The sequence below is a fragment of the Dermacentor silvarum genome, chromosome 2, assembly GCF_013339745.2.
Source record: "Dermacentor silvarum isolate Dsil-2018 chromosome 2, BIME_Dsil_1.4, whole genome shotgun sequence".
NCBI classification, from domain to species: domain Eukaryota; kingdom Metazoa; phylum Arthropoda; class Arachnida; order Ixodida; family Ixodidae; genus Dermacentor; species Dermacentor silvarum.
In genome coordinates this window covers 56,864,252-56,892,042 of record NC_051155.1, presented here as the reverse complement: position 1 = coordinate 56,892,042, position 27,791 = coordinate 56,864,252, and the positions used below count along the sequence as shown (strand labels likewise).

At 50.2% G+C, this 27,791-nt stretch overlaps 1 protein-coding gene across 1 annotated transcript in view; it reads left to right on the top strand.

Annotated features, from left to right (window-relative positions):
- Positions 1 to 27,791, top strand: part of LOC119440055 (galactose-3-O-sulfotransferase 4) — a 69,532-nt gene that overhangs the window by 25,142 nt on the left and 16,599 nt on the right. The window contains exon 4 of the mRNA XM_049662722.1: positions 20,624 to 20,866. Within this exon, the coding sequence (XP_049518679.1) occupies positions 20,624 to 20,866 (243 nt within the window). The remainder of the gene's footprint in view (positions 1 to 20,623; positions 20,867 to 27,791) is intronic.

Here is a 27,791-nt window from a genome sequence, read left to right as displayed (position 1 = left end):
TTAGGAGGAGTTAATAAGCTTGAAAGGCTTGCGAACTCTATACGCAATGCCTGACAATTTCATGTGTACAAGAAAGTTCGCAGAATGCCACTGTTAACTAATACATAAGAAGGGAGACGTTAAAGAATAGCAAAATCATAGACCCAATAGCTTGCTTTCCCTATTGTATAAATTATTATTCAAAGTATATTCTAATACAATCGGGCGAACACTTGTCTTCAATCGACCAAGAGGACAGGCTGGCTTTGTGAAGGAGTATTCTACTATGTATCACATCGGCCTCATCAATGAGGTAATTGAGAAATCTGCGGAATAAAACCTACCGCTCTATATCGCTTTCATAGATCACAAAAATGGGTTTGATTCAGTGGAAATACCAGCAGTAATAGAGACATTGTGAAATCAAGGAGTATAGGAAGCATTAGCGAATGTCTTAGCAATTATCTATAAAGAAGGCACAGCCCCCTTAATTTTGAAAAAGAAAGGCAGGAGAATACCGATCAAGAACGTGGTCAAGCAAGTAAACACAATCTCTCCAATGCTATTCGCTACATGCTTAGAAGTATTCAAGATATCAGATTGGGACAAACTAGGAGTTAGACTCAACGGTGAATATCTCGGAAAGCTTCAGGTTGCCGATGACACTGTCCTGTTCAGCAACGCTTGCGATGAATTGCAATAAAGGTTGAGGACCTTTGGAGAGAAAGTGTAAGAGTAGGGTCGAGATTAATATGCCGAAGAGAATAAAATCGCAAACGATTATGATACTCCTCAATGCGAAATTTGAGCGCAGCTTTATACGCGTTTTCATTTCGCGATATATTGACTGGCGCGGACAATCTGTCTCGTGCGGCACTTTGCAAATGGAACGAAGAGTGGCACGATTCCTCGCTACTCGCGAGATCGCGAGAGGCAGCGCGTGGGTCACACGTGGGCGCGAGTAAGAGCAGTCGCCGGAGACAAACTTCGGCTCATGCAGCGCCTTGTTTACATACAGACGACGCGCGCTACTGTGGCGCCATCTTGTGGGCCATCGTCGCCGCAGAGCCCGCCTTGCATGGCCCCACGTTTTTCGTCTACTCGCGCTTTCGTCATACCCTCCACCGCTTTCCTCCTCATGGTTCCGCTGCACCCTCCTCTTCTGCTTTGGTCCTGGCGCTCTCTTCGCTATCGCCGTCTTTCACCCACCGCTGCGCGTTCGCTCTTTCATTCTTCACTGTGCTCGTTCGCTCAGTTACGAAGGACGCCGACGCTCGCGGCAGAAAGGGGCGCCTAAGCGCTCCGCTCTAAAATTTACCTGTTCAAGCCTGAATGACAGATTTTCTAGGAAATGAAAGGGAAGGAAGAACGGAACAGCAAATGGCCCCGAAGAAATGCTACGCAATAAAGGTGTGAATCTTCTAGCTGACGATGAAGATAAGAGTTACAGGACGTGTTCGAAATTCGCTGCGCATCTGTCATGGTGCTGGGACGCTTTTCTACAAGGTCGAGCCACGGCCCCGCTGGAACACTAGCACTTTTACGGCCAGTTCCACTTCGTGGCCACTTCTATATATGAGAGTACTTCTGAGCTCTGGGATATCGCCACGCAGTTCTTGAGATTACCGCAAGCTGCACGAAAACCAACCCCGCCGAACGTTCCTGTATCAGCTATACAGGAACGTTCATTGTTCGCCTTAAATGTTCGAAAAACGTTTTGCGCTTACCGCTGCACTTTTCTTGCTAAAATGTCGCAGTAATGTCGCATTTTGTTGTCTACGTCGTTCAGTGTAATACTTGGCACTGTTCATTGCCTGGTGCTTAAGAAAAATTTCCAGGTGTCTTTAGCTATCGCACGAGAGACGCGAAGGCAAAAGCCTTGTAAAGCCTACTGTATTTCACCATAATCCACCTTATTCGATCTTATACCCCCTTAATCCTCCTTAATACACCGTAATACACCCTGATTCTTTTTAATACACCCTAATCCACCTTAATCGAGCTTAATCCACCCTAATGCTGCGTAATCTTCATCCACAATAATGGACCTTAATACGCCTAATGAACCCTAATTCACCTTAATCGTTCTTAACCTACTTGCACCTATAAGTACCAAACTTTGACATACAACGTCCCTACAACACTCAACACATATGAAAACAACCAGATGGAGTAAAAAACAGTTACGTTCATACTTTTGTTCTATTGTGTGCTAGAAAAGGATTAATTATCTGTAAGTGATATCGACTATACAGTTGTTGTTGTTGGGTTTAATGAAGCATAAGCAGCTAAGGCTATCATGCGCCAAACACGACTATACTGTTTCAACTATATTACGATATTATTCATGTCTTCTTTTTATACATTTGTGTGACTGATAAATAGATTGTTACGTGTAAATTTCTTATGCATTTCTTTGTGCATTGTAAACTTAGATGCATATGTGTGATTTATGTACACGTTGTATAATCTGCCTGTTTTTATTTTACCTTTGTCACGGCGTATCTATCATCTGAACCTGCGCACCTTGTACAGCTGCTGCCATGTAACGGTCACCTGGGCCCTGTCAAGACGTTTTCAGGGCTTTTAGGCCAGCGGACCTTCCAGCTTATTGTCTGGTCGATAAAATTTGAATTTGAATATTTATGTCCACTCCAGGATGAAGGCCTCTCCCTGCGATCTTCAATTACCCCTGTCTTGCGCTAGCTGATTCGAACTTGCGCCTGCAAATATCCTAAGTTCATCACCCCACCTAGTTTTCTGCCTTTCTCGACTGCGCGTTTTTTCTCCTGGTACCCATTCTGTAACTCAAATGGTGCACCGGTTATCCATCCCACGCATTACACGACCTGCCCAGCTCCATTTTTTAACAGCGGAGCTATTTAGGCCGGCCGTAATGTCTGCCGCCTGCCACTGCGTTGCCTAGCAACCACCTCGCGGAGCGTCGTGCGCTATGCAGGGAGAGAGAAAGAGAAAATGAGAGCGAGGCAGATTGTGCGCGTCACGCGCTATGCTCCGGAGAGAGAAAGAGAAAATGAGAGCGAGAGAAACAAATTGTAGCAGTATCAACGAGGCAACGCGAAGAGGTACTGTCGACGCCATCCGCGCTTCTTGGTATCCCCCGCCAAGACCAAGGCCCTCCTGGTACACCCCCGCTCGGCCACCCGACGGAGCACTGCCTGTCTCATCATAGGTGCAACCAGGATACCATGGCAGAGGACAGTCACATACCTCGGGTTGCAGATTGACCACCTGCTGACTTGGACTCCTGCTGTGAAGGCTGTGGTTGCACAGGTCCAGAGGGTCCAGAGAGCGGTGAGAGGGATTTTCCTGAGGGGGCGGGGATGCTCGCCATCCTGGGCGCTGCGACTACATTCAGCAGCCGCCACCTCCAGGCTGCTCTATGGCCTGTCACTGGTCACCCTCTCACCAACCCGGCTGAGACGTCTAGAACAACTCCACCGGGGCTTCATCAGGAGCGTGCTGGGGCTGCCCCAGTTCTCACAGATAGCTCCAACGCTTACAGAGGCGGGAGTGTGGCCTTTGTCGCCCCTGCTGCAGCAGCGTGGCTTGCTGCACATTGGCAGGCTAGCCCACGCCCCTGACGGAGAACCCCTGCTCACCCGCCTGGCGGGCCGACCCTCTTCCAGAATGGGGAGCCTGGTCGAGACTTACCAGAGAGCGGTCGGCCAGGTACCTCCAGTGGTGCGACTACCACCACCACACGAGGGGCCCTTGGTCATCTGCACCTCGCTGGAGGGACAATCCAAGCGCCGTTCTTCCAGCTATACGCTCCTGCAGGTGGCCACCTCTAAGCTTGAGGAAGAGCTGGCAGGGAGACTGCTCGGCTTCACGGACGGCTCCGTCCTCCCCGACACCAGCTCAGCCACTGCAGCCTGTGTGGCCGCCGCGCTCAGCAGGGCATCGACTTGCAGACTCTTCTTCTCGGCCAGCTCCACCGTTGCTGAGATGGCGGGCCTTCACCTGGCCGCAGACCTGCTGGCAGCAGACCCTCCTGGAGTTCCTGTGGCGGTGGCTTGCGACTCAAGAGCAGCTCTTCAGGCCGTGTGTTTGCCGGAGAGGGCTGGCCTTAGTTGAGCCCTCTTGGTAACCAAGCTCCACGCCCTCCGCGCAGTGGCACCGGTGTCTCGTTGCACTGGATCCCTGCACACGTGGGAATCCCGGGCAATGAAGAGGCAGATGCCTTGGCAAAGGAGGCACAAGGAATGGACACGGCGATCAGCCCAGCAGTCATTGCCTCAGACTACTCCAGGAGCACCTTGCAGCGACTGCTGCTGAGCTGTCACCCCGACGCACGCGTGGCGAGGCGGAGTCCCCCGACACGGCTGCCGGACCGGGGACTGATAAGAAGGGAGAGATCCCTCCTGCTACGCCTACGAATTGGCTGCTGCTGGACAGCCGCCCGGAGCTTCCGCCTGGGTAGAACTGACTCACCAGCCTGCACACAGTGCGGGGCAGTCGAAACACTGGAGCACCTCCTATGTTTCTGCCCCGCACACAACCAACACCGAGCCACCATGGTGGTTCAACTACGCCGCATGGGCCTGCCTTCAGCGTCCAGCACGGACCTGCTCTTCCCAGCCCGCAGTTCCAGCAGGGTATTCAAGGTCGTACTCTGCTACCTTGCTGATTCGATGCTGGCTGACCGACTGTGAGGGCACCCTGCCCAAGACGATGACGACTACCCTCTCCCTCCCCTTCTTCCACTTTTCCTACTTTCTATCCCCCTTTCCCCGCCCCTCAGATGCTGAGCCGTGCTCCCTATAACGGCTGCAGAAACATGCATCTTTTCTCTTTTCCACAACCTCTGCGTTCCTCGATACCACGGACCACGATGAAATGCTAATACACTTCGTATAACTTAGCATCACTTCGTATAGCCAGGACCAACTAGAAACCGATCAGCTGCGCTGTGTCTTTAGCCCTGCGCCACTAGTGCAAGCTACCCCGAATTTTTCAAGCATGATATCTCCTTCATCTTTAATTAAATCGACTGTTATTCCATCTTCTCCAGCGGCCTTTCCCCTGGTAATATCTTGCAAGGCCCTTCATTGCTAGTTATAGAAGGAGCCTCTGTATCCTGTTCATCACTACTTCGAATGAAAGTAGCTTGGCTGCCCTGGGAACTGTACAGGTCAATATAGAATTCTTCCGCTGCTTTTACTATGTCATCGAAATTGCTGATGATATTGCCCTGCACATCTTTCAGTGCACACATCTAGCCTTGTCCTATGCCAAGTTTTCTTACTGATTTCCTTCTGCGTCCATATTTTACTGCTTCCTCAATCTTTTCCACGTTATAATTTAGAATATCCCTTACTTTCTTCTTGTTCATCAATTCTCGACAATTCAGCGAATTCTATCTGGTCTCTCGAGTTAGACACTTTCATGTTTTGTGGTTCCTTTATTAGGTCATTTGTTACTTGTGAGTGTTTACCTACTGGCTGCCTTGGTGCCTTACCTAGTTCAGCCTAGTTACGGTTTCATTCATTACATCTATGTTGCCTTCAACTTCCTGCTCTAAAGCTGCATATTTGTTTGCGAGCACCAGCCTGAATTGGTCTGCTTTTACCCTTGCTGCGTCTAGGGTGGCCTGTTTCTTCTTGACTAATTTTACTATTTCTCTCTTCAAATTAAGAGAAATTCCGGACCTCACTATCCTATGGTCACTGCACTTTACCCTACCTAACACTTCTACATCCTGCACTATGCTGGGATCGGTAGATAGTATGAAATCTGTTTCATTCCTTATTTCTCCATTAGGGCTTTTCCAGATCCACTTTCTGTTGCTGCGCTTCCTGAAGAAGGTATTCATTATTCGGAGCCTACTCGTTTCCGCGAATTCTACCAGCATCTCACCTCTAGTGTTCCTAAAATCGATGCCGTAGTTGTCAATTGCTTGCTCACAAGCCTGCTTTTTCCCCACTTTTGCATGGAAGTCGCCCATGACTGCAGTATACTTAGTTTGCACCTTTCTCATTGCTAATTCAACGTCTTCATAAAACTGCTGTATTTCTTCATCATCGTGACGGGAGGTTGGGTAGCACCTTAATCCACCTTAATTCGCCCTAATCCACTCACTAATCTAGCATTAATTAGGTTGCTAATCATTTATCAACCCTTATACACCGCTGGACACGCTTGGTTCAATTCTGGCCTTCCTTACGTCACGTGACTTTATGTACCTTACAACGCTACCTTGAAACATAGAGATCTAAGGCTTTCGCCTTAAAAATGCGGCTAGCTTGACATTAGCGGTGCTAAGTCTGAAGAAACAGAGGATCTGGGCGACGTTCCTTAGCAACTAGTTGATGTAGGCTTAAGGTGTCTTGGCTTTTTCTAGTCAAGGTTGGGCTATCAGGGCAAGCCTAGGCTATAAGGGCAACCTTAGGCGTTGCCGCTTGGCTTGATTCTCGCATTCTCGGTATTCCGGATCGGCTCGGCGACGCCGCATATCGGCCGCTTTGTTGGCGAGGTAGGCTGGATCGGCACGAAGACGGCGATTCCTTCCCCGCGTGGTTTGAAGGCGCTTCTTTCGTCGGGCAGCCTCTTCTCCCGGCGTCAAGGTGCGCTAAGGTCGAGCTATATCTCAGTGGAGCAGAGAAATGCCCTGGCGCCGCCGCGCGCACGCCTACTACAGCCCTGCGCGTGACGTGGCTCCTCCTCGCACTAGCAGTTTTAGCGTTGCACACCGGCATTTTGCCGAGATTAAACGGCTCTGCCGTTAAAAATTCAAAGTTGCCTTCCTTTATGAGGATACAGCTCCAGCCACGACGGTGAAAGTAGCCACTCAGGGACGGTTACCGCGCGTTCCCGAGGAGCGGGCAACATGCGGCAACCCTGCCTGAACGACTATCACTTTTCCACAGTGATAGCAGAGAGGGTGGTGGTCCGGAGCGCGCCACATGTCTGTCTTCCTCGGGGCGTTGCGCGGGCTCACAGAGGGGCTCGCACAGGGCTTCAGTGGCGGCATCTGCATCTGGCGACGGAACTGTGGCGTTTCTGGGCCCTGGTGCGGGTGCGGGGCGGGCACATGGCGGCTGCGTTGGCAGCGTAGGTCATCCCTTCCGTCTGCAGTAGCGGCGATGGCGGCTGTACTTCTGGAACTCGCAGTCATCGCTGAGGTTCTTCCATGTCAGCGATCGACGTCACCTGAGGCTGCGGCCTTGGTAACAACCTCTGCTGCTGCTATCGTACGACTGCTCTGATGGTCTTGCGCAGGTGGTCGGTGCCTGGTGCTTAGACTTAAGCATAGTTTGCGGTCAACTTTTGACGGCTATATTATTGCTTTAACCCCATATCAGGCGTCTTCTCGTTCCTTGTAACCTCGGAAACAAATTCAGCGACGGTCATGGGCTGGTTGCATATCAATCCGGGGAAGAGCTATTGCTTTACACCCTGCATGGAGAAACAGACTTTCTTCTCCTCAGGCATCTCCGATTCGGCGTGGCAGAAAATACAGGTTTCTTTCTTAAAGACGCTGATGTTTTTGCTATGCAGCTGCACTTGGGTTTCTCGCATAATTTTGGCTCTTTCTCTTAGGATGATGCTTTGACAAGCTCTCTATGAAGTTCGTGAGAAAGAGCTTCCTAGGGAGGACTCCCCATGAACTATGTGCTCGCGGCGTATTCCATGGAGAATCTATCCGTGGCTCTTCTTTCTTCGCAATCGGGCATACAGCATTTATATATCAATATAAATATATATATTGTAGTGAAGAAGAGGAAGAAGTGCCCTTGCGTCTGTCGCTGTGCGCACCATCAGCGTTCGTGGACTGCCTCGATTGCGTGAGACGTCTAATAAATCGTCATATCACATTATGGCCCCCGGGAGAGAAGATGAGCCATCCTGGCGACCTACGGCGTAGGTAGGATCAGGGGGTCATAGTATGGCTTAAGTCGGCTGACATGAACCGTGTCACGTCCGCGATGTCTGAGGTCATGTGATGGCGTCACAGGCTCGACAACGTAGTTGACAGCCGAGGTACGGTCGATGACGCGGTAGGGACCATCATAGCGTGCAAGAAGTTTGGTTGAAAGGCCAGGGCTGTGAGGTGGGATCCACAACCAAACAAGGGAACCAGGCGGAAAATGTGGTGTAGGCACGTTACTGTCATGCCGCAGCTTTTGGCGACCTTGGGCGGCGGTCGTAAGGGTACGGGCGAGCTGCCTACAGTCCTCTGCGTATTTGGCGGCTTCAGACACTGGCGTGCATTCAGAAGCGTCGGGTCGGTATGGGAGCAGGGTGTCCATTGTACACGAGGGCTCGCGACCATATAACAGAAAGAATGGCGAAAAGCCAGTGGTAGCTTGTGTGGCGGTATTATAGGCATACGTGACGAACGGCAAAACAGTGTCCCAGTTACTGTGGTCCGAGGCAACGTACATAGTCAACATGTCACCGAGTGTGCAGTTGAACCTCTCTGTCAAGCCGTTCGTTTGCGGGTGGTAGGCGGTAGACTTGCGGTGAACGATGCTGCATGCAGCGAGAAGGGCTTGTATTACTTCGGACAGGAACACACGCCCCCGGTCGCTGAGCAGTTCGCGTGGTGCTCCATGTCGAAGAACGAAGTTCCGCAAGATGAAGAAGGCAACGTCACGCGCAGAAGCCGCCGGAAGTGCGGCAGTCACGGCGTAGCGCGTCAAGTGGTCGACGCCTACAATTATCCATCGGTTACCCGAGGAACTATAGGGAAGTGGCCCGTATAGGTCTATGCCGACGCGATCAAATGGCCGGGCCGGGCAGGGGAGCGGCTGTAACTCGCCAGGAGGGCGCTGTTGAATTTTACGCCTTTGGCACGCCGTGCAAGCGCGTACGTACTGGCGCACGAAGTGATACATGCCCTGCCAGTAGAAACGCTGCCTCAGCCGAGTGTACGTTTTCAGAACGCCGGCGTGACGATTATGAGGAGCGGCATGGAAATAAGCGCATATGTCAGTACGCATGTGTCGTGGTATCACAAGCAGCCATTTGCGACCATCAGGCAAATAATTTCTGCGGTAAAGGACGTTGTCGTGGACAGCAAAGTGAGCGGCTTGGCGACGAAGTGTTCGAGAAGAGGGTGTGACGGATGGATCGTGGAGGAAATTCAGCATAGTTGAAAGCAGGGGATCCTTACGCTGCTCGGCCGGCATACCAGCGACGTTGATCGTCGACATGGATGCGAAGGGCGTTGACACTGAAGCCACATCGGAAGGTAGCGGGAATCGGGAAAGCGCATCGGCGTCGGAGTGCTTTCTGCCCGACCGGTAGACAACGCGGATGTTATATTCTTGTAAGCGAAGTGCCCAGCGGCCGAGGCGACCTGACGGATCTTTCAACGAGGACAGCCAGCAAAGGGCGTGGTGGTCGGTAACAATGTCAAAAGGGCGACCATATAGGTATGGACGAAATTTGACGAGAGCCCACATAATGGCCAAGCACTCTTTCTCTGTGACAGAGTAGTTGGCTTCTGCCTTCTTTAAAGTGCGACTCGCATATGCGACGACGTACTCGTCGTAGCCGTCTTTCCGTTGCGCTAGGACTGCACCAAGTCCGATGCCACTGGCGTCCGTGTGTAGCTCTGTGGGCGCTGTCGGATCGTAGTGTCGAAGAATCGGCACGGCGAAGTAAGTAGACGACGTAGTTGCTTGAAGGCGTCGTCACACGAAGTTGACCACGCGGAGATGCCGCTGCTAGCCGTAAGCAAATTGGTCAGTGGTGCGATAATAGTGGCAAAATTGCGCACAAAACGCCGAAAGTAAGAGCAGAGCCCTATAAAGCGGCGGAGTGCCTTAAGAGTAGTGGGCATCGGAAACTCTGCGACCGCGCGAAGCTTGGCTGGGTCAGGAAGTACACCATCCTTCGAAACAACGTGTCCCAATATTGTTAACTTGCGGGCAGCAAAACGGCACTTTTTGATGTTGAATTGGAGGCCGGCAGAGGTGAGACAGGTCAGGATCTCACGCAAGCGAACGAGGTGCGTCGGGAAATCGGGCGAAAACACGACAATATCATCAAGATAGCATAGACATGTTTTCCACTTGTAGTTACGAAGGATAGTGTCCATCATACGCTCGAAAGTAGCGGGCGCGTTGCAGAGCCCGAATGGCATTACGGTAAATTCATACAAGCCGTCGGGCGTGACGAAAGCGGTCTTCTCGCAGTCGTCTTCAGCCATCGGCACTTGCCAATAGCCGGAGCGAAGATCCAAAGATGAGAAGTACTCCGCGCCTTGTAGGGAGTCGAGGGCGTCATCTATCCGAGGCAGCGGATAGACATCTTTACGAGTTATCTTATTGAGCCGACGGTAATCCACACAGAAGCGTATTGAGCCGTCCTTCTTGCGTACTAATACTACAGGAGACGCCCAAGGACTCTGGGAAGGCCGAATGACGCCACGATGCAGCATATCGTCGACTTGCTCGGTAATTATTTGTCGCTCGGCTGCCGACACGCGGTATGGTCGCTGGCGTAATGGTGGATAGGAACCAGTGTGGATGCTGTGAGTGACGGTCGCCGTACGTCCCAGGGATGGTTGGTCGCAATCAAACGACGAGCGAAAATTCTGAAGAAGCGCGAGGACTTGCTGGCGGTACGCAGGTGGCAGATCGGCGTCCAAGGCCGATTCAAGAACGTCTGATGACGACGACGACAATGATGATGATGATGATGAGGCGCACAGCAATGGAGAAGTGAGGGCGTCGAGCTCATAACAGGCCATGTCGTCGGTAGTATCGAGAATGTGAAGCGGGTCAAGGGGCTGAACACGACCAAGGGATTCTCCACGCAGTAAGGTCACAGGGGATTGAAGCGGGTTACACACAAGCATAGTGGATAATCCAGATACAGTGTTGAGGACGGCAAATGGTTGAGGTAGAGCCTTGCGACGTAGAAAAATAGGCGATGGTGTAAAAAGCACCGTAGCGTCTGGCGCGGCGGAGCAAGATACGGGCACAAGAACCGACATTTCGGGTGGTATGTTCGTATCGGAGACAACGGTGAGCTTGGCGGCTTTACTTTCAGAAGGGTCAGGCAGCGAGGCTTCGAAAAGCGGGAAAAGCGCCACTTCGGCCCGAGCACAGTCGATGATGGCACGATGGTGAGACAAGAAGTCCCAGCCAAGAATGATGTCATGTGAACATGAAGGAAGCACGAAAAATTCAACAACATAAACAACATCGGCAATGAGCACTCTTGCGGTACATTGAGCGAGCGGCGCTATATGCTGCGCACTCGCGGTACGCAGTAGCAAACCAGACAACGGCGTGGTGACCTTGCGGAGCTTACGACAAAGCTTTTCGTCCATAACAGAAACCGCAGCCCCAGTATCAATAAGCGCAATTGTGGCGGTTCCTTCAACCAAAACGTCCAGTAAATTGCGTGGCGACTGTGCAGGCCTTGTAGAAGTCGCGAAGCTGGCAGTTCGTGCCTGCAGAACTGCAGCAACTAGTTTCCCTCGCTAGGTGACTGGCGACGACGTAAGGGGGAAAGCGAGCGACGACGTGGTGACGGAGAACGATGGTTGCCGAAAGGGCGTCGAGAAGACGGCGGATACTCTGGGTCGGGATGCATGGAATGGCCGGTAGCATCGTGGGAATATCCATACCCAGGCGTTGAGACAGCAGGGTTAGCAGGTGGCATGCGACGATGGCAGAAGCGCGCGACATGGCCGGCGAAACCGCAAGCGAAACATATGGGTCGGTTGTCGCGTGTGCGCCAAGGGTTCTGAACTTGGCTTCGAGGCGGAATAGGAGGCGACACGGGAGTTGGCACTGCTTGAGGTCGCACTGTCGCAGGAAATGCGAATGTCCGCGGCGCAGGTCGCGCTGCGACTGCGGCATAGGTCAGAGGTGCCGCCACGGGAGGACATGGTTGAGCCAAAGGTAGCGAGTCGGCAAGTTCCTCGCGAATGGCTCTCCTAATGGGAGCAGCCAGAGATGTGTCAGGCTGTAGGGGTCGATCGCTGAGAGGCAGCATAGACAGTTGGCGCGCCACCTCCTCACGAATAAAATCCTTAATCTGAACGGAGAGTGAGGATTCTGGCGAGGAGTTGGAGGGAAGCGTGAGGCCCGAGAGAGAGTGGCCGGGTGCAACAGCGCTGCGCGCAAGGACCCTCTGGCGACGCAGCTCATCGAAGCTCTGGCAAAGAGTGACGACAGCTGCGACAGATGAAGGGTTTCGCGCGAGAAGCATTTGAAATGCGTCGTCCTCGATGCCCTTGAGGATGTGCTTCACCTTGTCCTCTTCACTCATGGAAGAATCGACGCGGGCACAAATATCGACGACATCCTCTATGTAGCTGGTGTAGGTCTCGCCGGGCTGTTGAGCGCGCTGGCGTAGACGCTGTTCAGCACGGAGCTTTCGTAAGGCTGGGCGGCCGAAGACTTCCGTGAATGCTGCCTTGAAAGCGGACCAGGTTTGGAGGTCCCGCTCATGATTGCGGAACCAGAGGTTCGCAACGTCAGCAGGATAGAAGATGACGGAACGTAACTTCGTCGGGTCATCCCACTTGTTGTTCTCACTGACGCGCTCATAGGTAGAGAGCCAATCTTCCACGTCTGTCTCACCGGCTCCGCTGAAGACGGGGGGGTCCCGCTGCCGCTGGACGGCGCCGCAAATGATGGGCGCGGCGGAAGCTGCAGGCGGATTGTCGGTAGGCTCGAGCATGGTAGCGGCTGAAGCAGTCGGCAACGTTCGGCTGCGAAGTTCCAGGGTGAGGTCGGGGATTGCAGCACCTTCCACCAAATGTGATATGACGATTTATTAGACGTCTCACGCAATCGAGGCAGTCCACGAACGCTGATGGTGCGCACAGCGACAGACGCAAGGGCACTTCTTCCTCTTCTTCACTACAATATATATATATATATATATATATATATATGCTTAACAAGATGCTGGCAGCGGTTACGGCGGCAGAAGGACGTTGCCTGATTCTTCGTGCATTTCTACTTTTTTCAGTGGCCCCAACCGCTGGAATTTTTTGTATCTGCATAAACGTCAGCACGGATTTACCGACGCTGTCATCAGCCTGCTGCACCGACGGACGGATCAAGATTACTCGTACGGATGCACCGGAATTCACCGCCCCTTAGCGTTATCAACGGAATCCTCTGAAAACAAACTTTCGACTGGTGTTGTGCCACGGAAACCTTCATTCTGTCAGCGGTTACGGCGGCAGAAGGACGTTGCCTGATTCTTCGTGCATTTCTACTTTTTTTCAGTGGCCCCAACCGCTGGAATATTTTGGATCTGCATAAACGTCAGCACAGATTTACCGACGCTGTCATCAGCCTGCTGCACCGACGGACGGATCAAGATTACTCGTACGGATGCACCGGAATTCACCGCCCCTTAGCGTTATCAACGGAATCCTCCTAAAGCAAACTTTCGGCTGGTGTTGTGCCACGGAAACCTTCATTCTGTCAGCGGTTACGGAGGCAGAAGGACGTTGCCTGATTCTTCGTGCATTTCTACTTTTTTCAGGTTGGTGCAAACTGCTTTGGTGTTTTCCGAGTAGCGCGCGCTAGCATTTTTTCTCATTGCTGCCAATCCGCTGCCAGTGTACTTCTTTTTTGTGTTGACTTGTCAAACTCAGTTTTGAAAGTGACTGTTCATTATGTTTTCTGATAAGGGTGATGTATGCTTCACCTGTAACGAAGGGCTCCCAGTGACCGGGTTCGTGAAGTGCACGGAGTGTAATCATGGTTACCACACAGGCAAATGCTCTGGCGTGACTGAGGCGATGTTAAAATCGAAGAAAGGTTCCCTGAAAGAGTCGTGGAAGTGCCCTACTTGCAGTACCGCAAGATTACGCGGCGGCAGCTCTAAGAAATCAAGCAAGGAGCTTGATGTGCAAACCGCTCTTGCCAGCATTAACACTAAGCGTGAGTCACTGGGGCCCCTGTCAGAGAAGGTTGACAACATTGAATCTTCTATTGTCATGATGTCTTCTAAATATGACGAAATTCTCACAGTCATAAAGAGGCAAGACCAGGATCTTAAGCAGCTTCACAAACGAGTTGAACAAATTGAAGCGAAAAGCAATACCGCAGATATTGCTGAATTTCGTGCAACTGTTGACGAGTTGGAAAGGCGAGGAAGATGCCTGAACCTTGAAATTCGTGGACTCCCTAAAACAGACAATGAGGAATTATTAAGTAAGGTTAATGAGGTTGCCAAGGCGATTAGCGTGCCGGAACTGACCCCTAGTCGTATTGGATCACTGCACAGGTTTCCCACGAAGAAAGGCAAGGAGGTGGGTATTATAATCCGTTTCGTGAGTCAGTCAGAACGTGATAACTGGCTTTGAAAAAGAAGGACACTCGCGGGTAAGAATTCCTCTCTGTTCCTGGCCGAGAACTTGTCGAGTGCAACCAGGAAACTGCTCTTTGAAACAAAACAGTGGGCAAAACAAAATGGCTATAAGTATGCCTGGTGTAGAAATGGGAAGGTTTTCCTCCGTAAAACTGACGGGTACTCTGCTCATGTGATCAAACATGTGGCCGATCTTGCAGGTCTGGTATAGTTATTCCTTGGTTGGTGCTCGTGTACCTTTTTATTCTACACAGTCATGGATAATTCTATTTCCCCGCCTGATTATAATCTTATGCTTACAGAATTCCCTGTGTTGCCTCTTATGTTTTTGCACTTGAATATGAAGTCAGCGCAGAAAAAATACGACGAGTTTTGTGTGTTTCTCAATGAAATAAATACTGAATTCACAGCTATCATGTTGACAGAAACCTGGTTTGCTAATAATGGTGATGTGTTTCATCTGGAAGGGTACAGCTGTACTTTTTTAAATAGGGAAACAAAAAGAGGTGGTGGTGTTTGCTTATATTTGAAAGAAGGAATTACTTATGAATATATTGATGAGTTTTCTCGGTCTGAGCCTGATGCAGAAATGGTTTTTGTGAAATTCGGGAAGCTTCATATTTGGCGCTCTGTACAGACCCCCTCTGATGGTTGTGATGAAACATTTTTATTACTACTAGATAAACCTTTTTCTTTTGTTTTGACCCATTATTATACATTAGCGCTTGGCGGAGACATCAACATTGACATGCTGCAGAGAACTTCCCAACAAACCGAACTATCCACGCTCCTTGACTCATATTTCATAACTAATATGCTCATTGGTCCTACGCGCATAACTTCAAACACTGCTACACTTATAGACGTTTTCCTGACAAACTTGCCACAAGACAGTGTACGTGCAGGTACAATTTCAGTATGTATCAGTGACCATTTGCCCATTTATATAATCGTTGAGAAACAAAAAGGGCTCGGACATAAAGCGATACCATCCACCTTTGTTCATGACATAAATGCAAGCAGTTTAGGTCGGTTTAGGGACGGAATAAACAAAACAAATTGGGACAACGTTTTCTCATCTTTTTCTGCGGAAACGGCGTACAATAGCTTTATGGTAACATTTAGCTCCCTGTATAAAAAGCATTTTCCTTACAAGAGGATTGTGAAAACGAAACGCGCACGTAAACCGTGGATGACGCCACACTTGTTGAAAATGATCAACGAAAAGAATAAACTGTACAACATATTTCTGAAAAATCGAAATCTGGATGCATTACAGGCATTTAAAAATACAGAAATCTTCTAAACAAAACACTTCGTAACGCTAAACGCGACTGCTTGTCTAACATGTTTGATGGTATCAAGGATAGCAAACATTTATGGCAGCAGCTTTCTTCAGTTATCTTTTCTCGCACTTCGACTACGGATTTGAAAGAGTTAGCCATAGATAGCAAAATTCTAAACGGAGAAACGTTGGGAAACGTTTTTAACGAGTATTTCACATCACTTCCTCAGAGTTCCCACAATCCCGCTATACATGACTATTTGAGGCCTCCTTCCGAGTCATCAATTTTTTTCACTCCAACAGATTCACGGCGCTTAAGAAAACCAGATGTGAAGACATTGATTGCATAAAAATGCAACCAGTAATATTCGTCCTTGACATCATCACTCCTTGCATAACCCACGTTTATAACCTTGTCTTAAATACCGGCATATTTCCTCAGAAAATGAAGTTAGCTTAAGTAATAGTCTTGTTTAAAGGTGGCGACAGAAATAATCTAGGAAACTACAGACCCATATATATTTTGCCGTTGTTCTCTAAGCCAATAGAAAAGTTAATTCACTCAAGACTGTCTACTTTTCTTGATAAACATTCACTTATTACTTCATCTCAGTTCGGTTTTAGACCTGGATTATCAACGAAAGTGGCTTTATTGCACCAAAAAGAATTAATATTACGGAACATTGACAATAAACTGCTAACACTGGGTGTTTTTATTGACTCCTCAAAAGCGTTCGATCGAATAAATCATATAACTATGTTAAAAAAGCTGTTTTGTTATGGTATTCGAGGTATTGCAGCTGATTTCTTAAGTAGCTACCTATCAGGAAGGTATCAATCAGTTTGTGTTGACCGAGAATTATTAACAGCCCGTGAAATTAAATGCGGTGTTCCCCAAGGCAGTATCCTAGGACCCCTGTTGTTCGTCATATATATAAATGATCTTGTAAACATTGAAACCTCAGCTAACTACATAATGTATGCAGACGACACAAGTATATTTCTTGCTGGAACAGATGCTAATGACCTAGTAAAACGTGGAAATCTAATTCTGCATAAACTAAATGCATGGTCTGTCGAAAACTCATTATTAATAAATTTCTCTAAAACAAAAGCTGTTTTATTCCGCCCAAAATCCGTGCCATGTAACCTCAGTGACGTCCTACACTTACAGGACTCTGTCATTGAAATATCTCCGGCAGCCAAATCCCTGGGAGTCATTTTTAACGAATTTATGCTTTGGGACCACCACACAGACTACCTACGCACTAAACTTGCGAAGGCGTTAGGCATGCTAAGGAAGTGCATGTATTTTCTACCAGTCCGCCAGAACCGCTTAGTTTACAATGCTTTGTTTGAATCACATTTGCGTTACTGCCATCTCGTATGGGGAAATGGCACTAAGAAAGTTCTGTATAAGCGAATGATAATGCAAAAAAATGCTGTCCGAGCAATTACAAAGCAGCCATATGATGCACACACAACTCCTTTGTATACTAGACTCAAAATTTTCAAATTACACAATTTGTACGATTTTAAGTTACTATCCAGCCTTCAATGTGAAATACGTAAGGACACACACTATCTGAGAGCACTATCAAACTTGCGAAACAACGCTTCTTTACGCTCATTGAGGTGCACAGAACTTTGGCATGTACCAAGATCTCGCACGAACTATGGATTTCCGATGATGCAGTCAAGCGTCCCACAGCTTTTAAATAAATTCCACCTCACAATAGAGGATTTGGGCGTACTTTCGAGAAACGACAGGTATGCGCTTTTTGTATAATTGCTTGTTATAATTCGCTTTTTTAGTTCATTTGGTGACATAATGCAGCATAGTTTCCATCTTGTATCTATTGTTTACCTAATGTTGCAGCTTAAACAGTATTTGTATTTCATGTATTATTTACTTCTGCGAAAGTGTCCGCTGTTGTTTATCAAACCAGTACCCCAACTGAAACAGTCTTTGTGTACATGTATTACTTAATTCTGCCAAAGTGCCCGCTGCCGGGTACTGGGAGGTGGGGCCAGTCAAGCTACATGTTGTAGCTTTTTTCCCGCTTTCCCAACCACATGTCATGTGCAATTTTCTTGTGTACTTTGTGTGATAAATAAATCAACTTCAACTTCAACCATGCTTTCATATATAAAATGCAGAACCGTCCAGAAACACATTCAATTCTAAAACTGCCATGGGTAGACAACGGAAATTCAAGACACCAGAAGACCAGCGCGAATGCAATGCGCGACCATGTGCGGTGTTTGATACAGCGTGGCTGGACCTTCACGGTCGCAGAGCGGGATGGCGGACAATTTTTTGTAGAAACTAGCTACCTCAGTAGCGCACCCAGGATCTCTGCCAGGGGGGGGGGGGGGGTTGACAGTTTGCCAATACCATCTAAACAGCACTAATTTCAATTTCTTCACGGGAAATTGTCAAAAAATGCGCTGTTTGCGAGTGTGCAGACGATTCTGCGTCTTACATCTTAGTTGCAGTACTCAAATGCGCAAGGATAGAAAAGGGGTTAAACAAAAGGGGGGGGGGGAGGAGGTAAGTCGGCCTACGGGGGGGGGGGGGCTACAACCCCCCCCCCCCCCCCGTTGTTGCGCCACTGCTACCTAATCATACGCCTGTGCTAAAGCGCTCAATTGAATCAAACTTGCTGTTACATAAATGTTACTGATCAAGCGCGCGCTGCGAAACAAACACGAGCAAGCACAATATTCGCTGCACGCTCAAAGAAGCCGACGCTGAATGTGTCACTCAAGTCACGTCGAAGTACAGTTGAGCGATATTGACGCGATAGCGTTAAGTGCCCTGTGTCGCAGAAAATCCGGTGTCGGCGTCGTAGCTGGCGTAGTAGGCGTTGCGTGAACGAAAAATATTCTATGTTGTATAAAGTTCTTCTATCACTAAAGTTGCTCATACCTTGTCTTATATTCTACGAAGTTATTCCTCGTAATCTTGAGAATGACAACCCACAAACACATGTCATTCTACAGCGCAAGCCTTTTATGTTAAATCTTCTGAGACTGAAATATTAAAAGTACGAAACAAAAACGGAAGACCGGTGCATGCAAGAGGCGGCGTTTCCACCAGCAAGCTCGCCTTCTTGCATAGCGTTCGCCGCCAGCGTTTCCCGGTAAACATTACGGTTACCTAAGCTGCAGCTGCAGAAACAGTGAGGGATCTTTGAAAGCTATCGCGTTCCACTCTAAAAGGCGAAGCTTAAGCGTCCTCCAGATTATTTTCGTCATGAACAAACTGTGATGACTGAGTTACAAGGCGAAGCAACAATGCTCACGCGAATAATAGCAGGCATTAGGTTAAGCGGCTAGCTATCGCCTTCCGGTTTAATTGACCCTGCGCGAAACTGTAGAAATTGAGAGGCGGCTGCAGGCCCAGGGTGTTTTCGTCATTGCTGTGACAGTTCACCATATAACAGTGCCGGGCACCTTGGCCCATTGGCTACCCGACCACCAAAGCATCGCGAAGCAACCATGGTGCGAGGAGCAATTTTGTAAGGACCGAGGGCATCGCGAGCACCTCACGGTGCTGGTGACCTAATACATGGTGACGCTGCTCTCTGCCAGACGAAGAAGTGGCGCTGGCGTCTGTCGACAAACGAGGTTGGGAGCCCTATTGACTGTCGGAATGATAACCTTCTTTGGAAGCGTAAGGCAATCCTAAATCCACAATGCCCGCTGAGGCTGGTTATTTCGCAGTAGGCATGGTACCAATCCTTTGGAACCTATATGTATCGAACGCGTTTCTTCGGGCGCCTACAGGAGCGATGACATCTGACACACCCAAGCAAGTAAAAATGCTCATTAGGGCTCCTCTGTAAGAATATAAGACAACGGTAAGTCATTAACACGCCAGACGAGTTTTTCTCGCATTAATGGCAAACGTACCCGACTGATGAGGACGCCAGGAACAGGTGTATTTACTTCTTTGTGATGACCGCTCTCTTCCAGAGTAACGTTAAGAGACAGGAAGAGAGCCGTGTGGATCAGAGAACAAACGAGGATAGCCGATATTCTAGTTGACATTAAGCGGAATAAATGGAGCTGGGCAGGCCATGTAATGCGTAGGATGGATAACCGGTGGACCATTAGGGCAACATATGTTTTTATAGGAGGCGTTGATTAGGGCTACAGAATGGATACCAAGAGAAGGGAAGCGCAGTCGAGGACGGCAGAAAACCAGGTGGGATGATGAAGTTGGGAAATTCGCAGGCGCAAGCTGGAATACGCTAGCGCAAGACAGGGGTAACTGGAGATCTCAGGGAGAGGCCTTCGTCCTGCAGTGGACATAAATAGTGGACATAAATATAGGCGGCGGCGGCGGCGGCGGCGGCTGCTGCTGCTGCTGCTGCCGCTGCCGCTGCCGCCGCCGCCGCCGCCACCGCCGCCGCTGCCGCCGCCGCCACCGCCGCCGCTGCCGCCGCCGCCACCGCCGCCGCTGCCGCCGCCGCCGCCGCCGCCGCCGCCGCCGCCGCCGCCGCCGCCGCCGCCGCCGCCGCCGCCGCCGCCGCCGCCGCTGCCGCCGCTTCTGCCGCTGCCGCTGCCGCCGCCGCCGCTGCCGCCGCTGCCGCCGCTGCCGCTGCCGCCGCTGCCGCTGCCGCCGCTGCCGCTGCTGCCGCTGCTGCTGCTGCTGCTGATGATGATGATGATGATGATGATCGGCCAGTCAGGCTAACCAGAAATTTGACCCAGCAGGGTGTCCCAGTTTCTGAATCGATACAATTGCCAAACTCTGGCGTGGCCTATAATAGTCCCCGCCATTCTTGAGTAGTATAGTAAGTAGTAATCCGAAGGTTACAAAAGCGTTGTGTCTGGGGCCTGATTTTAACACCTCCGAGTGTTGTTTGAAGGCAACTAACGCTTGAACGAATTGAGCAACCAATGGCTGCGTCCGTGCAGACCAAAGCTGCAATGATTTGTGGTTGTCATATGAACCCGACAATATCCTCCCTCGTCCCCTTTCGCATTCTCCTGATACGGTCGCCACTGCTGCTCGTGACGCTTCCGCAGGGCGACTTTCGGCATTCGCTGACCAAACAGCTGGTGGCAGAGCTGCGGGCCCTGAACTCGGTAGACACGCTCCTCTACACTTACTTCACGCAGCGCTTCGAGCAGCGCGTTGAGGCGTTCGGTCGGGAGCGAATGCAGAGGGAAGTACAACTTTTGGAGCAGCGGACCAGCATCTTGTACCAGCAGTGCGTAGCTGAGGAGTACAAACCTGACAATAACTACAAGTTCATCCGCTCACACAAGGTGAGTTACACAGGATTGTAGCTAGAAATAGCGAGATAGGGGAGAAGAGGAATGGAATGGACGGTAACCAGACAAAGGCCATATTTGCCACATTGCAAGGGGGGAACGGGGGAAAGTGGTTAGAAGAGACATCAAGATAGAAGCGTGGGTAGACAAAGCTAGGATGAGGAGGAAGAAGATTGGCAAGGACAGGTAGGGCAATGTAGATATCGGTGATGTAGATACCGGTGTACTACTTTTTGCTGTGAAAAGTAAGCAAATGATGTGAAACGCGATAGGAGAGACGAGATAAAAATTTTAAAAATCACGCGCCATAGCACTGCTGTGAAGGTCGATTACTAGCGAAGCAGTTTAGCACACGACGTAGAGGTGGCACACAATTTAAATCAAAGGTATGATCAATTTTTATTTCTCTTGAGCGGCGGCGGCGGTCATCCCGAAGAAAGACACACGCGCACACACTTTTATTTTAAATGCGAATTCATTTCTTAGTCGGGGCATGTCAGGCGTCTGTCGGTGTCCGCGCGCCGGCAGGTGTTATCTCTCCGCTCTCACTCCCTCTCCCATAGCAACAGCTGCGGGCGCGCGCGCTTATCCTCGCCCCTAGCAACCGGAGCAAGTGGTGCGGGCGGAGTAGCGGAGAGTGAGTGGAGAGGAGGAGCGCGCTCTGGCGTCTGAGGGCGCTCGCATCGCGGGAACTCGGCGGAGCTCCCACGTGTGTGGAGAGAGGGTAGGAGAGGGTAGGTGCAGTGCTTCGCCGCTCCTTCTCTCGCCGCTCGCTCTCTCTCCTCCCTGCACCCCACTCTCCCGTTTGCTCGCTCGCACGTATATATAAATAGAGTGAAGCGCGCGCCTCACTCTCGACCGTTCGCTGGCTGGGCGCCTCTCAAGGCGATGGCAGAAGTCGGTGAAGGCGAATGTCTGACGGCAACGGTACCCCTAGCAAGAAGTGTAATACAATCCAACCCGAGCAATACACCTCTCGCTGGAGGTGACGTCACTGCAGTAGCTTCAACGTCATCATCAACCGGAGGAGAAGAAGCGGAAGACAAGGCTGCGAAGCGAAGAGCGCGTGATGCCGAACGCAAGCGAGCGAAGCGAGCTGCCGATACCGAACTCCGTGCTCGGGAAGCTTTCACGTGGACGTGAGAAAGAAGAGCGGCGAGTGGTTGGTGGAGTACATGCGGACAAAGTACTCTATGCAGTGTGCCTCCGCCGAGTCCGACAAGTGTCCGACTACCATTCACGGAAGTTGCATTGATCTCGCCTTTACCCGAAACTGTGACGTGCGCATGCTTCTCAAAGACCCTTTGACTGTACACTTTAGCGACCACAAGGCTGTGATTATGGCCATCAGGTACAATGACAAAACAAACAGGTGCTGATGAATGTGTAAATAAATGGTTACGGTACAAATCCTCGTCTCGTCATTAATTTACGCCATTAAAATTACTACGCCGTGTACTCTCGGCGCAAGAAATGCATTCGCATTTCCTCACGATTCCCTTCGGGGAGATGGGGGCAATTTTTTTTTATCAGGGGTCTTGATTGACGGCATGCATTCGCGTAGAAGACTACCACCACCTCGGGGAGCCGGAGAAACTAGACATGCGCTACGGGACCACCACGCTGAGAGAGCGGAAGGGAACTAGGCACGCAAGCGCTTGGAAGGACGACAACGAGAGGGCGGTGCAAGCGTACACATGGCCGACGCGCGTCGCACAGCGGCAAATTTTTGAGAAAACCTTGATACCTACATGAAGTCTACTTATTTTTAAAATGGTGCCCATTGATAACTAATCCACTGATAATGCATATCCAAGTGATGAGACGTATAAGCTTTTTCATAGACAAGCGATATTGCATCAAATTCAGGAGCTGAGTCTTGCACTCGCAGATCTGTTGACGGACACGGAAAACGCATTGAGGCCTAGCCATAGACAGCTTAGCTGTAAAAGAGATAGAAAAGATGTGCACACAAACGCGATTTAACGTGCTAAAACACACAGGGTCTAGCGCACCGTCTGCCTGTCCCACAGTACACTGACAAATATATAAGGCGGTACACATCCAACTCGCAGCCTGTTTTGCGGTCCCACAGACAGCAGAAAAAGAACCAGTCGGCCAGTTGCCTTAGGCACAAACGTCCATCCTGACTCTGCGAGTCTTAGTATCTTTCTTTTGGAGGGCCCGTCTGTGAAGCTCTTCCTACGTGCAGCACGGCACTTGCCTCTCCTTACTGCTGCCCGAACTGACAAGCAGAGCATGAGCAATTGTCTTATGACAGCCGCAGCTATCGCAGGTGTTGTCAGCCATTCAAATAGGGGAAAAAATCTTAGTAAACGCGACACCCAAGCGACAGACGGTACAGCATAGTTTCTTCAAACCATGGTAGTCACGGCAGAAAACCGAGCTTCAAAGCAGGGGTCATTTATAGTATAGGTTACTTACTATCTGTGAACTCGCTGATTGTAGCAAGGCTAATGAAAAATCAACTGCCATCGGATGGAGTCCACTTGCTGCGTTCGCAATTGAAAATGAGTTTATTTATTTATTTATTTATTTATTTATTTATTTATTTATTTATTTATTTATTTATTTATTTATTCATTCATTTATTCTGTCCTCACAGGCTCCGAAGTGGAGTATTGCGTGAGGGGAGTTATAAAAGGTTAAACAATGAAAAGGAGCAGAAATCTCGTTATACATGAATTCACCAAAATGGAACTAATATAAAAGTTAGCGACAAAGATCATTTCCAGTTTATAGAATTCAGGCTGGAATAAGAAATTTGTAAATATACAGGTAATTCAATTTAAACACGTTCACATGACATATTCGCAAAATCAATTTGAAATCAACATTTAAAATATGCACTTAACTATTTTCTAAAAATTATGGGTTAAACAATATTATCTATTGTGTCAGAAAGGCCATTCCAATATTTAATAGCCTGTGGCAGGGCAGAATAATTAAACGCGTTAGTTTTGTCAAACAGGCGTTGAAAGCTATGTTCATTATGCAGACGTCTTGATGAATGTAATGGACGAGTTAAGGTTAAGGAAAACTAATGTTCACTGTGAACTATTTTGTGCAATAAACAAAGTAGTGTGTAATGAAGCAGAGGCGCCCCTGGGTACGTGCCGACTGAAGAGGAAGACGAAGGACCGTGCCGTGATCGCGAGAGAACCCCGTGCTACAAAAAGCCCTTGCAGTGCCTACCTGTACCTAGCGTTCTTACAACGTTATCGAGGACAATAAACCTCGTCGCATTTGGTGGAGGTTGCTGAGATCCTTCGCCTCGTCTAGGAGCTCCGCACTCGAACCCTGCCAACACCAACACGATCGTCCTGCACTATGCCTGATCCAGCCACTTCGTCGCCTGCACCACCGGCTGCCACTGTCATCTGCGCCGGCGTCCCTCTTTATCGCGATCCACCCATATTCAGTGGGACCGCCGAACACGACTTGGAAGCCTGGATCTCATCGTACGAACGTGTAAGTGCCCATAACAAATGGGACGACAAGGCTAAGCTGTCCTATGTGTCCTTCTACCTGGCCGACGTAGCCAAACTGTGGTTCTTCAACCACGAATCAGACTTTTCAAGCTGGTCAGTATTTAAGACCCTTTTTGCCGAAGTGTTTGATCGCCCCGCCGTGCGTAAGCTACGCGCTGAACAGCGTCTGCGCCAGCGCGCACAGCAGCCTGGAGAGACGTTCACCAGCTACATCGAGGATGTTCTCGATTTGTGCAAGCGGGTAAATCCCACCATGTCAGAGGATGACAAGATTAAACATATCCGCAAGGGCATAGCGGACGGCGCATTCCAGATGCTGCTGGCAAAAAGCCGAACGAGCGTATCCGTCCTTACTAACCTATGTCAGAGCTTTGACGAGCTGCGCCGTCAACGTTCCATCGCTCGCCGATTCCGTCTCGAGCATTGCGGTTTCTGCCGACCTTCTGCCCAACTCAACCCTATCGCAACATATAAAAGATTTTATTCGTGAAGAGGTGACCAGTCAGCTATCGCTGCTGCCTCAAAGCGACTCACCTTCGGCAGCTTTGACTCCAACGCTACAGCAAGCCATCCGCAATCAGATATCGGAAGCGCTTCCTGCAGCTCCTACAACCTCCCCACCCAATCCTATGAGTGTGCCGCTGCCATATGCCAACTTTCCCACTCACCCTACGTCGCTGCCGCTCAGTTACGCAGCCGTGGTTGCACGGCCTCCTCCGCCGCCAGCTTCCTTTTCATCGCCCATGCATCCGGCTTCATTTCCAGTTGCCCGACCGTCACCGCAGTTTTTTCGTCCAACTTCGACGTGGCGCACTGAAGACAACCGGCCTATCTGCTTCGCCTGCGGCATTGCTGGCCATGTGGCGCGCTTCTGTCGCCGCCGCGCCCCAACAACGCCTACCACCTTTGAAACGCCCACCTACGCACCACAATACGCCGCCGCGTCTCCATTTTCACCGAGACGTCTTGAAACTGATCGCCGATCAGAAACTCGTCGTTCCCCTTCCCCTCGTCGGCGTTCGATTTCGCCCCTGCGTCGTCGAGCTCCCACTGAAGCGGGAAACTGACTGGTGCAGTTCCTGAGGCAAGAACTGCTAATACGTCGACGTTCTCAAGACCTCCATCTTCGCCGCAAAATGTTATTACCGTTTTTGTAGAGCGAGTACCCGCAGTTGCGCTAGTCGATACCGGAGCCGCCGTTTCCGTCATTCACGAGAACCTTCGTCGCAAACTCCGAAAAGTGACTACAGCTCCCTCTGGCCTGGTGCTCGCCACTGCCAGTGCGCAGCGAATTCACCCTTCAGCTGTATGCACGGCCCGTGTTGTCATCAACGAAGTTCTGTACATAATCGAGTATTTCGTGCTACCATCGTGCTCTCACGACCTCATCCTTGGTTGGGATTTTCTGTCACGTCATCATGCTGTCATTGACTGTTCGCGTGCAGAAGTTTCGCTTTTACCACTATGTGAATCACTGCTGACCGGCTCTCCTCGCGTTGCCGATAAACTCATTGTTGATGCCGACACAACCATACCCCCTGAGTCGTCGATGGCTGTTGTCCTGTCGTCTGCTGCCGACTCTGACGCCACTGTAGTGTTCACGCCAGTCCGATGTGTTTGCTCAGCGCAAGGGCATCGTTCTTCCGTTTGCCGTGCTCACTATAACATCTGGGTCAACTGTCATGCTGGTCACCAACTACTACCAGTATCCGATCAGCCTACTGCGTGGAGAGACCCTAGGATACTTGCAGGCGGTCGACTACGTTGACGATCTCGATGTTCCTACCGACTCCCATCGTTGTTACGTTGACGCCATCGCTTCTGTCTCAGACTCATCGTCTTCAGTGTGTTTTGACAACGCCATCGACCCTGCTCTTTCCCCATCTCATCGCCGCCAACTTCTCGCTCTCCTTCACAAGTTTTTTTTTCTTCTTTCGACTGCCATCAGACGTCATTGGGCCGTGCCACCGGTGTTTCTCACACCATCGACACCGGTTCCCACTCCCCCTTGCGACAGCGCCCGTATCGTGTATCGGCCAAAGAGCGACGAGTCATCACAGAGCAAGTGGACGACATGCTCAAACGTGAAGTCATCCGTCCTTCTCAAAGTCCTTGGTCTTCACCTGTCGTGTAGGTAAGAAAAAAAGATGGCTCCATTCGTTTTTGTGTCGACTACAGACGCCTAAACAAGATAACAAGAAAAGACGTTTATCCACTGCCTCGACTGCTTGCAAGGCGCAGAATATTTCACTTCCTTGGATCTGCGCTCCGGGTACTGGCAAGTTCCAATGACCGAACCTGACCGTCCGAAAACCGCATTCGTTACACCCGATGGCCTCTACGAGTTTAACGTCATGCCCTTCGGGTTGTGCAACGCGCCTGCTACTTTTGAGCGTATGATCGATACCATCCTTCGCGGCCACAAATGGAAGACATGTCTATGTTACCTCGACGACATCGTTGTCTTCTCAACCGATTTTCCGACACACCTCGCTCGCCTGCATGACATTCTGACCTGTCTCGCCTCTGCCGGCCTACAGCTCAACCTCAAAAAGTGCCGTTTTGCTGCAAGCAAGTTAACCATCTTGGGTCACTTAGTCTCAAAGGACGGCGTCCTCCCGGACCCAGACAAGCTCCGCTGCCGTTGCAGACTTCCCTACGCCCACGTCTATCAAAACCCTCAGAAGTTTTATTGGCTTATGTTCGTATTTTAGTCACTTCGTACGCAACTTCGCATCCGTCATGGCGCCCTTGACAAGTTTACTTTGCGACAGTAACGGCATAGCAGCGTGGTCACCTGAATGTGATGCGGCACTTCAGCAGCTGCGCCACTTGTTGACCTCACCACCGATTCTTCGCCATTACGACCCTGCTGCTCCTACGGAAGTTCACACTGACGCCAGCGCAGTTGGCCTTGGTGCGGTCTTAGCGCAACGGAAAGCTGGCTATGATGAATACGTCGTCGCTTATGCTAGCCGTACTCTAAAGAAAGCAGAATTGAATTACTCAGTGACAGAAAAGGAGTGCCTGGCGATCATCTGGGCACTAAGCAAGTTTCGTCCATACCTTTACGGCCGTTCTTTCGCTGTAGTTACAGACCACCATGCCCTTTGTTGGCTTTCTTCCTTGAAAGACCCGTCGGGACGCTTAGGAAGTTGGGCGCTTAGCTTGCAAGAGTACGACATCGGCGTCACGTACCGCTCCGGTCGCAAGCACTCCGACGCTGATGCGCTCTCCCGCTCCCCACTGACACCTGACTTGGCGTCTTTGTCAGACTCCGCGTCCACCCTGTCACCATTGACCATCACCGACATGCACACAGAGCAGCGCAAGGACCCAACACTTGCAATGTTGCTTGACTACCTTGCCGCTCCGTCTGATGTCCCTTCGACACGAGCACTGCGTCG